We start from the raw sequence: 10,685 nt of genomic DNA, 5'->3' as shown, positions 1-10,685 counted from the left end.
ATACAAAACTTGTATATAACTGGTTTTGTTTAGGGGAGTAATATTTTCTACGAGACGCATAAACCTTTCCATGTTTTCGTTAGCGCGTGGGTGTATGCGTGACTTGCACCCTCAGCTGACAAGACTTTAGGATCCGTTGCCTGTATATAATGGCCGGAATCCCATCTGAGTATCAATCGTCAGCCATTCGTCAGCCGAACACAAAATGTGTAGGCCTACGGTAAGCCTGGTGTTGAATTTAATCCCTAGGGAATTTCTTCAAAATACGTGATCGAGACGCGATACTTTAATTGCTTTTTTAAAACATTTAAAATGTATAGTAAAATAATTATTTCTGTGTAACATAATGTTTGGTTCTAAATATGTCTTCCCTTTTCACTACAGCAAACGTATGTTTTGGCGCTCTTGGCATGTTTGTGCTGTTTAGCACAATCCAACACTCCGATGTACTCCCGAACCGATGACGTAACTGGTGAATCCCTTGCCTGTGACATGTGTCCCCCAGGAACACATTTGGTCAAACATTGCGCCAAAGGCCGAAGAACCGAGTGCGCTCCGTGCCCTAGCTCCCACTACACAGAGATTTGGAACTATATTGAAAAGTGCCTCTACTGCAATGTGTATTGCACAGAGAATCAGTTTGAAAAGGTGCAGTGCACTAATGTGACCAACAGAGTATGTGGGTGCAAAGATGGATTCCACATGAAGCATGAATCATGTTACCAGCATACCAAGTGTCCCCCGGGACAAGGAGTGATTGCACATGGTAAGATTTGACTGCAATAATCAAATGAAGACACGCCTATCCTTCAAATATTTGGTCTGACATCCGCCATTTACTGTTGCAGGAACAGCGGATAAAGACGTGAAGTGTGAACAGTGCGAATATGACCACTTCTCGTCGCATTATTCCAGCACTGACAGCTGTCGAGAGTTCTCGTTGTGCAAAGAGGGTCATACCACTATACCTGGCAATGAAAAACAAGACGTGTTCTGCTCAGTATGCAACAATGGCACCAAAACAGAAGGTATGATTTAAAATACAGTTTCCCTTCCTGACACATTGTACAGTTATATGTCAACAGTGCAGTATTTAGTTTATAGCTATTTAAATGTAATGTTTTTGCTCTTTCAGACCAGGAGGTGTGTGCCGACCAGCTGATGGAGTTTATGAAAAAACTGGTTCTCTCTCCAAAAAAGGATAATGTTCTTAAACACAAGCTTAGGAGGAGAGCTAAAGAAAGAAATAAAGATAATTCCAGGTCACAGCTCCTCAAAAAAATCAAGGAAGAGCAGAAGACGGCACAGAGGTTTGCCAAGGTCATACTAGATGTTCTGGAAAGTGTGCCGCTTTATCGTCTAGGGGCTAACATCAAAATGTGGTTTTATTTTGAAACTGCATAAATAGTCTACCAACTTATATATTTCACTCCAAAATAATGTCAAACCTTTTTGAGTCTTTAAGCTTATTTTTTTATAATATTGAAATTACAATGACTTAATCATGCACCCTAGAATGGGAATCAAAAATATTCACCAAGTGGTTGACGGTTCCTCAAGGTGTGCATGAGCAAGCATTGGACACCCAAACCATCTGTTCCAAACATGTTTTCTATGTCTTTTCTACTCCATCTACATTTCTTACATGTCTTGTATCGTTCTCATTATTTATTTAGAGATAATTTGCTGTTTGAACGTGTTCTATATATCTGTGATTTTGTGAAAATAATAAAATACTTTTAAGCAACGTGCACAATGGTGAGTTTGTGTTGTACAGGACCTGTGTGAGATCTGACACAGGTGGAAAAACCTTTTTGCAAAGTAGAAATAATAATAATAATAATACATTGTATTTGTATTGCACTCTATATTTAAAGCAATCCGAGTGCTACAAAGCATATGGTAATACAAATTAAAAAGAATCAAAGTTTAATAATAAAAATTGAAAAAAAGATCAAAGTAGAATAAAGGTGTTAGGGTCTTTAGACTCACCACATAGAACAAAACATTGTCATTATGATTCCTGTTGTTCACACACATATATGCTCTTAATTGAGATAATGATTCTAACATTAGAGTGAAATGCAGCCATGCTTGTCAGATATCCTTTCCAGGAAAGAGTTGTCATTCATTATAAAGTTTCAGTGTCTACACAGGAAAGGCTATATAACTTACATGAACAAACCTGCCAAGGAAAACCATCTCTTGCTATTTTCCATTACTGAAAACATTGGCAACAGGACCTGAGGAATTAAAGCTGCATTGTCCTGTAATGGGATCTTTACAAAGTAAAAGATAAACATGAACTGTGTAATAGTGCAAGTCTGCATGGTCTCACTAACATTCTGCAGATGTTGATAACAGTGTTGTAAAAGGTGTGCTGTAGCAGTTTTTCCTTGGCAAGTTCAAATATGCCTAAGATAAGAACATAAATTAAATACATTTACAGTTAGTCATTTAGCAGACGCTAAGTACAGGGACATTCCCCCGAGGCAAGTAGGGTGAAGTGCCTTGCCCTTAATCATGTCCACGTCAGCTGAAAGGGGAGTAATAACATGATGACTCACGGCCTCGGGATTCCCACTTTGAAACTGACAGTAAACTTGTCATAGCAAAACACGTGAACACACAAAAATGCAGTTGGTATCCCTACTCACTCAAATCATCACGTACTAAAATGTACTTTGTATTCATTTAAAGAATAACTTCATTTCATGAATAACTTCATCTCACCATTAAAAGAAAAGCAAAAGGAATATTACAGACTCATCTAAAAAGAGAAAGCAATTCTTCTCATTCGTGACTAGATTTGATGGACTGTATACAAGTTTCAAGAACTTTCACTTTTTTTAAATTTTCTGGAGGATGGTCATCATGGTCCTAAGACATTTCTTTTACTTTCATTTTCAATTATTCTCAGGAAGTTCACTTCCAGTAAACATCTTTCAATAAATATAAGGAAAGAACTGGAATATCACACCACAGGTGTAATACATTCCTATCCATGTGTGTGAGGAAGGGGGGGGTGGGGGTGCACTCAATTGGAAATTAGTTATTTTACATGGCCGTCACAGAAAATGTGTCTCAGGTTGATCAAATACATTTAACCCTTGTGTTATCTTCGGGTCATTCTGACCCATCAGTCATTGTGACCCACCGTCGTATTGCGACAAATTTACCTCCTACAAAAACAAAGTGAAGCATTTTCTTTTAACTGTCAGGCTGTCTCAGACCCCCCACATTGCAATGGTTAAAAGAAAATTATTTTTATTTGTTTTTGTATTGGGTAAAATTGGGTAAACACAACGGTGGTTCGTTATGAACCTTTGGGTCATGTGACCCGAAGGCAGCACAAGGGTTAAAAAATGTTCAAACCGGAACATCACACAAGGTAAACAGCCACAAGGTAGCCAAGGTGGGTGTTTGTTTGGATAGAGTCTACTGTAGTATATGGTGTTTGAGTAGGGAGGAGAACATGGTATAACAAATCGTCAATCTTCTTAGAGATGATTGTATTGTGGTTTTTTTCCATTCAATGACAAACTGCAGGTTAGCACGTCCTCCACTGAAAGGACACTGATTGGGTGCACCCACACATGGGTGAGTTCCAATGATACCTACTCGAGGATTAACTTGACAGATATGTGACCTGTTTTCACCATTCACGTTTCGATAACAAGATATAAAACAACAAAAGCAAACACAGGCTGTCATTTTTTCCATGATGTTAAGAGGCAACATAATATAAATTGACATTGTGCTATTGTATATTGAAAAACCTTGTTACTGCTGAAAGAATTTTAGTTACACTTCTAGTTTCATGTTTATTCAAGTAAGCTCTGTATTGTAAAATGGACATGTGTACAATGAGATGCACAGTATTAACCCTTGTGTTATCTTCGGGTCATTCTGACCCATCAGTCATTGTGACCCACCTTGCGACAACTTTACCGCATACAAAAACAAAGTGAAGCATTTTCTTTTAACCGTTGGGCTGTCTCAGACCCCCCACATTGCAAAGGTTAAAATAAAATTATTTAAATTTGTTTTTGTATTGGGTAAAATTGGGTAAACACAACGCTGCCTTCGGGTCACATGACCCAAAGGTTCATAACTGTCATGTGAATATTTGTGTTATCATTCTGACTCATCAGTCATTGTGACCCACCGTCGTATTGCGACAACTTTACTGCATACAAAAACACAAAGATGGTTCGTTGTGAACCTTTGGGTCGTGTGACCCGAAGGCAGCACAAGGGTTAAGAGATTGGCCGGTAAAGTTGCTAATTCTGTGAGACAGCAGAAAATCGGATCATATGACACAAGTATGACAAATTTGATTGACCTTTGATGTTTGTCAAAAGTATTTGACTGGTGTATTTATATAAATAAACGGATATGATAAACTGGGCTGACTCAGTCTGGTGACTATAGGCTTCAAAAAGTGCTAAATATTTCCTTGAAACGAAATACGAAATCACACAAATACACTCTTGTTCTTTATCTAACATCTGACAAGCAATATTTGCTTTCACTGTAAAAAAAAAAAAAACACAACTTGAAAACCCAGTTTTTCTCAATGAGTTGAAAAACATTGTTTTTTATGCTGCTGATGTTTACTTTCGAGGGCACTGATCCAACTGCAAAACAGCGAGAACGAATTAGGTCAACACGGTCCTTGTCCGGTCCATCCAAATTGTACACTGTGACACAGATTAAATATTAGATAGGCTATGGTCCTTTTTTGTGGATCATCTTGACACATCATGATGACCAAAGGATATGAATAGAGATTGTTCTAAACTTTTAGCCATCAACTTTTTTGTATTAATAAGCTCATATGCTACTACTATACTACAATCTGACAAGAATGTGTACGTTTGTATTGTCAGTCTGATTGGGCCTTTCCACGAATGGAGTTGAAATTGGGTCTGAAACTGTAAAAAACGAACTTTGTTTTTAGATTTCTTTAAATGAAGTAATAATGAAAGAAGTTATTTAACTTTCAGAAAATTTGAGAAAAATGTGCCCACTTCAGGTCATCAAAAACAGTAGGTATAAGCATTTTCTCTTCACATGCGCACAATTTTTGCAGAATACTCATGTTGTGGTTTCAGCAAGTCATGATGTGTGCAATTTTTACAGAAGGTCATAAGACCAACATTTGTAATGTACACTTACTTAGTTTCATTCCAAAAAGTGTGTTTCAGACAAATTTGCCACAGGAATACTGGCCCATCATACATGAAGAAGTCTAGCTCTATCTAGTGGCCATAAAATAAAATGCAGATCCAGAGCAACGTACAGTAAGACCTCAGAGATTTTCTCCGAGGTAAGTAGGGTGAAGTGCTTTGCCCAAGGACACAACGTCACAGACACAGGTACATACACAGATACACACATATACATACATATATACACATACACACATGAATGAAGTAAATTAATGTGTGTGTGTGTGTGTGTGTGTGTGCAGGTGGGCTAGGCATCGTACTCAGCCTCTAAAGGAGGCATCGTGGGAATGACCCTCTCCATCTCCAGACACCTGGCCCCCATGGGCATCAGGGTGGTTACCATAGCGCCTGGTCAGTACACACTCAGCACACACTCTCTCTCCATCCCTCCATCTCTCTCCCTGCCTGTATACTTGTCTAACCCCCACCTCCTCACCTCCAGGGCTCTTCTCCAGCCCCTCCTGGCAGGGTTACCTGAGAAGGTGCGCTCATTTCTGGCTGGGAGATCCTGCTGAGTTCACACACCTGATGACAGCCCTGGCGGAGAGATCATCAGGCTGGATGGGGCCATACGCATGCGGATTGTGTGTGTGTGTGTGTGTAAGGATGATGTGTGTGTGTAAGGATGGTGTGTATATGTGTGTGTGTGTGTGTGTGTGTGTGAGAGAACTACAGAATGTCTCCAACTGGCCTGTTGTGTTTTCCAGTAATAAACTCTTTGCTGCTCTGTGTGTACTCTGTCTCCCGTTTCCCATTTGGACAAAAGAAATATCACCCACAATATGATACCAGCCTGACAAAGACACACACTGGAGATACCAGCCTGACTAAGACACACTGGAAATACCTGCCTCCCATGGTTACATGCGCACTGTTTTTGCAGAATACTCATGTTGTGGTTTCAGCAAGTCATGATGTGTGCAATTTTTCGTCTTTGTGTACACTTTTTACAGAAGGTCATAAGGCCAACATTTGTCATGTACACTTACTTTGTTTCATTCCAAAATCAGAAACTCGTTTTGGATGACGAGTGTGTTTCAGGCAAATTTGTCATGGGAATACAGGCCCATCATACATGAAGAAGTCTAGCTCCATCTAGTGGCCATAAAATAAAATGCCTGTCTGAAAGTCTGAATTGAACTTCCGGATCACAGTTCACTGAAACCTTGCAGTCTGGGACATCCATATAACTAGCTTGGCTAGCTTGCAACTAGCCGGCTCGTTAACACTATTTAGTTTTCCGTTTCAGTATTTATAATGTATTGTTTCGGAGGACATATAGACGTAAGTATATATTATTTACTAGCTAGCTACTAACAATAAAGGTGATACATAACCGTATTAAGGTAAGTAGCAACCTAGCTAGCTAGCACTACTAGCTAGTCACACAACCAAATGACCCACTTTTCACTCATTTCAATTAAATGGGTCTGCTCTAAAGAAAATGTGTATAGTAGCTAGCTAAATAGTCTTACTGGGCCAGCAGGACTGTTGGTTCGACTGTTTTCCTAATAGCGTCTATTCTTGTTGTAGCTAGAAGCTACTTCTCGCTCATTATCTACATTCTAAATATTCCGTATTGATTCTACTTTATCATCAGGAAGTGTTATATTTCGCAGATGTGTGTTCATCATAATAACCAGTGAATATTGTCTCTTTAACTTGCAACTCAAGCTAACCAATCGGAAACAGATTGTCATGCATTTCCTGCTTCGCCCCTCGCAGACCCTTGCTAGATGTTGACCAGTGACCACTGCAGCCGCCATCCATTATGGACGAAGGAACCTTGGAGGCGGCCATCTCTGCCTACGAGGCTCAGCGACAGCAGGTGGAGGTCGCTCTGTCCGCCGGCCTGGACCCCGCGCAGCAGTCCGACCTCCTCCAACTGAAAGAGGATCTCACTCAGCTCATTGAGCTGACAGAGGCCAGCTTGGTGTCGGTCAAAAAGAGCCGGCTCTTGGCATCTCTTGAGGAGGGAAACTTGTTTCTGTCACAGACTGCGGACGACGCGTCGGCGACTGGCGGCGGCCTGGACAACGAGTTCGCCGCCTTCTACTCTGAAGTCGGAGAGGTCTCCGGAAGCAGCTCGGACACACGGGAGAGAGGGGATGAGAGGGACGATGAGCGGAAGGATGATAACGGAGAAGAGGATGAGGAGGAGGAGGACACTCTCAGTGGCACCAAGGTGCGAGCCCCCTACCGCACCTCCTGGGGCGTGCTGGAGTACCACAACGCCATGGTGGTGAACACAGAGAGCCCAGATGAGGAGGAGGAGGCCCAGGTCAGGGTTCTGTATGTCCATCCCACTCAGAAGTCCATGAAACCGTGTCCCTACTTCCTGGAGGATAAGTGTCGCTTCCTGGATGACTGCAGGTAGGCTCATCCATTAGGCCCATCTCGCCCCCCCTCCACGCCTTGGAGTCATGCTACAGCAGGACATGCACACTTGGTTCTCCTTCTGGTCTGTGTGATGTTACAGGTTCCTCCTCTGGTCTGTGTGATGTTCGAGGTTCTCCCTGTGGTCTGTGTGATGTTCGAGGTTCTCCCTGTGGTCTGTGTGATGTTCTAGGTTCTCCCTCTGGTCTGTGTGATGTTACAGGTTCTCCCTGTGGTCTGTGTGATGTTCTAGGTTCCTCCTCTGGTCTGTGTGATGTTACAGGTTCTCCCATGGTGAAGTAGTGCGTGTGTCTGAGCTGAGAGCGTTCCTGGAGGCCGACCTCAGTAACCTCCAAGAGGGCTCGCCCTGCCTAGCTCGACATGAAGATGGGATCTGGTACCCAGCTAGAATAACAGGTTGGCATCTGAGCCACCGTCGTGGGCAGGATTCCCCCTCTTCCCTAAGTTGCATTTGAACCTACCCACCACTAGTTGTAATATAATCAGTCACTACATTCAATGTGACTTGACATAGTTACATTTAATTAGGTAAAGCCAATCCCAGATTACCATGTTTACCTAACCATAAGCGGACTGAAAACTTTCTCGTGTGTAGATATCGACAACGGCTTCTTCACGGTGAAGTTCAACTCACTGCTGCTGAAAGACGCCGTGTTGGAGGCGGATGGGGTCATCCCACCAATGAGAGACGACGACTCGCTCTCCTCCGACTCGTCTGAGGATGAAGACCTGATAGATGGGGAGGCAGCCTTTGCCAGAGGTTGGTTCCTCTGTGTCCCTTATACATTTACATTTAGTCAGCTGACGCTCTTATCCAGAGCGACTTACAGTAAGTACAGGGACATTCCCCCTGAGGCAAGTAGGGTGAAGTGCCTTGCCCAAGGACACAACGTCATTTGGCACGGCTGGGAATCGAACTGGCAACCTTCAGATTACTAGCCCGACTCCCTCACCGCTCAGCCATCTGACTCCTTATGGAAGATGTTATACACCCTCTATTGTGTTTGTGTTGTTCCACCAGATATAGTGCACAGACATTGACTTTACGTATTTATATTTACTGCGATTCTACAGTTTTGGACCACTCCCAAGAGGATGACAAGATCCAGTCCAGCGGTTCTTCCTTTGGGGGCTGGGAGGCACACACAAGAGGCATCGGCTCCAAGCTCATGCTTAAAATGGGATACGAATACGGGAAAGGTACGTTTTTACTGTCAAAACATGGATTCACGTGTGTGAAATGTAGACTGCTGAGATGGGCCAATCCAAATCTTGAAGGATCTGCAGCAATAGAAAGTGTTTTGCTAAAAAAGTTAAAAGAAGAACTGACAAGTTACGCAAAATACACACTGTAAGCTGTTTTGTACCCCTATTCTATCCTACACCGGATCGCTGACCAATTGTCCCTGTTCCCTCAGGTTTGGGCAAGACCTCTGAGGGCAGAGTCGAGCCCGTCCTAGCGGTGGTTCTCCCCAAAGGCAAGTCCCTGGACCAGTGTGCTGAGCTCACTGGGCGCAGGACCCAGAGCAAGACCTCGAACAATGGCGAACAGGTGGCCAACAAAAAGAGGAGGAGGAAGAGGAAGGGCCGAGCGGGCCCCTCTGGGGGCCGCCGCAACGTCTTTGACTTTCTCAACCGCAAACTGGGGGACGGGGGGGCGGATGGTGGTGGGGGCGGTGGTGGGGGCCCCGCCCCCGCTCCGTCACAGCGGGGGTCAGGGGTGGAGGCGTACAGGGGGGGTAAGAACGCCAAGAGGAGCCTGAACGTGAAGGTGTTCCAGGCTGCGGAGAGAGTGACCCAGACGGAGAGGGAGATCCAGAGGCTGACTGAGTCGCTCAGGAGGCGCAGTGGGAGGTGAGGAGGGGCTCAACGACCATGACACTGCTGGGTTTGGTGACTTGGCTGTTGGGAACACTTACACTTTAGGTAGCAGATGAGATAGAGCAGAGTCTGCCTAGATGTATGCATTCCTTCGGATGTAGTGCTGCAAAATTATTTCTAGAAACCACTAAAGAATGTCCTTGAGAGTTTTGGAACTCCGAATGCTACTATCACAGAATGCTAATGTGTGTCATCTCTACATGTAACAGTGTGTAATCTCTGCCTGTTACAGTGATTCACTAACGGTTCCCTCTCTGCTGTGTCCCCGGTCTTGTCCTCAGGGATGTAACCATGGTGAGCCACCTAGAGGAGAGGCTGAGTGCAGCGCGCAGCCTGCTGACCCAGCAGAAGGCCCAGGAGATCTCCATTCAGAGGGAGAACAGGAAGGCCGACACGCACAAGAAAATGACCGAGTTTTAAACTTTTACTGGCCGATCGTTGGAGGCACAAATAGGCAGGACTGTCAAGGAGACCTTCTTGAGTCGAAGGACACAAAAGACTATTTACATGTTTTGTAAGGAATGAGTTTTGTGTGGCTAATGGCTACATGCATTTGTGACTTTTGTTTATGTTTTGGTGTAACTGAATTTCTTCAACTTTGATCATGGGAAGTCATTTTGACTGTTTGGTCGGCCTTGTTTCTTCTCGTTAACACCAATTCTTTTACAGTTTAAAAATGTTTCAACACAAGTGGATTATTCCTTTTTTGGGGAAAATTAGTTTGCCAAAACCAATGGATGAAACTGTACCTGATCATACATTGTAAATATAAACTTCATGTACTTAAAAAGGAAGCCATTTGTGCTATAATTTCTGGCGCTTATATGTTTTTGTGTTGGTTGATAGGCGGTTGATTTACAACTGGCTTTCATAGGCCACTCAACCGTTCTAGAGTTTTGAAGTGAGGCATTTTCCTTCTCCCTGACTCCTTCCTCCTACTTGTCTTACTGAAGCCATGGATCCATTCTTCTTTCTTTTCTCCTGAAAGCGGGCGAATGATTTCTGCCTCACAATGCAGACATCGTCTGATTTAATCTACTGATCCAGACACGTTTTATCTCACTTCTCTCTCAAACACATTATCAAAAAGGTTGAAGTTGTGGTTCCAGATAAAATTGAGAAACAAACAGGGTCATGGTAAACACATCTACATCTCTCAGCACAAACCTGTAA

General features: G+C 43.1%; 2 protein-coding genes across 2 annotated transcripts; both read left to right on the top strand.

Annotated features, from left to right (window-relative positions):
* Window positions 1-132: 132 nt before the first annotated feature.
* On the top strand, window positions 133-1,750 carry LOC136946203 (tumor necrosis factor receptor superfamily member 6B-like). Its single transcript, XM_067240461.1, has 4 exons — window positions 133-220; window positions 385-766; window positions 849-1,028; window positions 1,136-1,750. Exons 1-4 carry the CDS (start codon window positions 206-208, stop codon window positions 1,402-1,404), a joined length of 846 nt encoding a protein of 281 aa, XP_067096562.1. The 5' UTR covers window positions 133-205; the 3' UTR covers window positions 1,405-1,750.
* Window positions 1,751-6,450: 4,700 nt separating this feature from the next.
* On the top strand, window positions 6,451-10,297 carry zgpat (zinc finger, CCCH-type with G patch domain). The gene is made up of 7 exons (XM_067240233.1): window positions 6,451-6,518; window positions 6,960-7,607; window positions 7,894-8,027; window positions 8,227-8,391; window positions 8,706-8,831; window positions 9,050-9,485; window positions 9,794-10,297. The coding sequence occupies exons 2-7, from the start codon at window positions 7,006-7,008 to the stop codon at window positions 9,930-9,932; spliced, it is 1,602 nt and encodes a 533-aa protein (XP_067096334.1). The 5' UTR covers window positions 6,451-6,518; window positions 6,960-7,005; the 3' UTR covers window positions 9,933-10,297.
* The last annotated feature ends 388 nt before the right edge of the window (window positions 10,298-10,685 follow it).

This window comes from Osmerus mordax, chromosome 7 (genome assembly GCF_038355195.1).
Source record: "Osmerus mordax isolate fOsmMor3 chromosome 7, fOsmMor3.pri, whole genome shotgun sequence".
Lineage (NCBI taxonomy): Eukaryota > Metazoa > Chordata > Actinopteri > Osmeriformes > Osmeridae > Osmerus > Osmerus mordax.
This window is presented reverse-complemented; position numbering and strand designations above follow the sequence as displayed.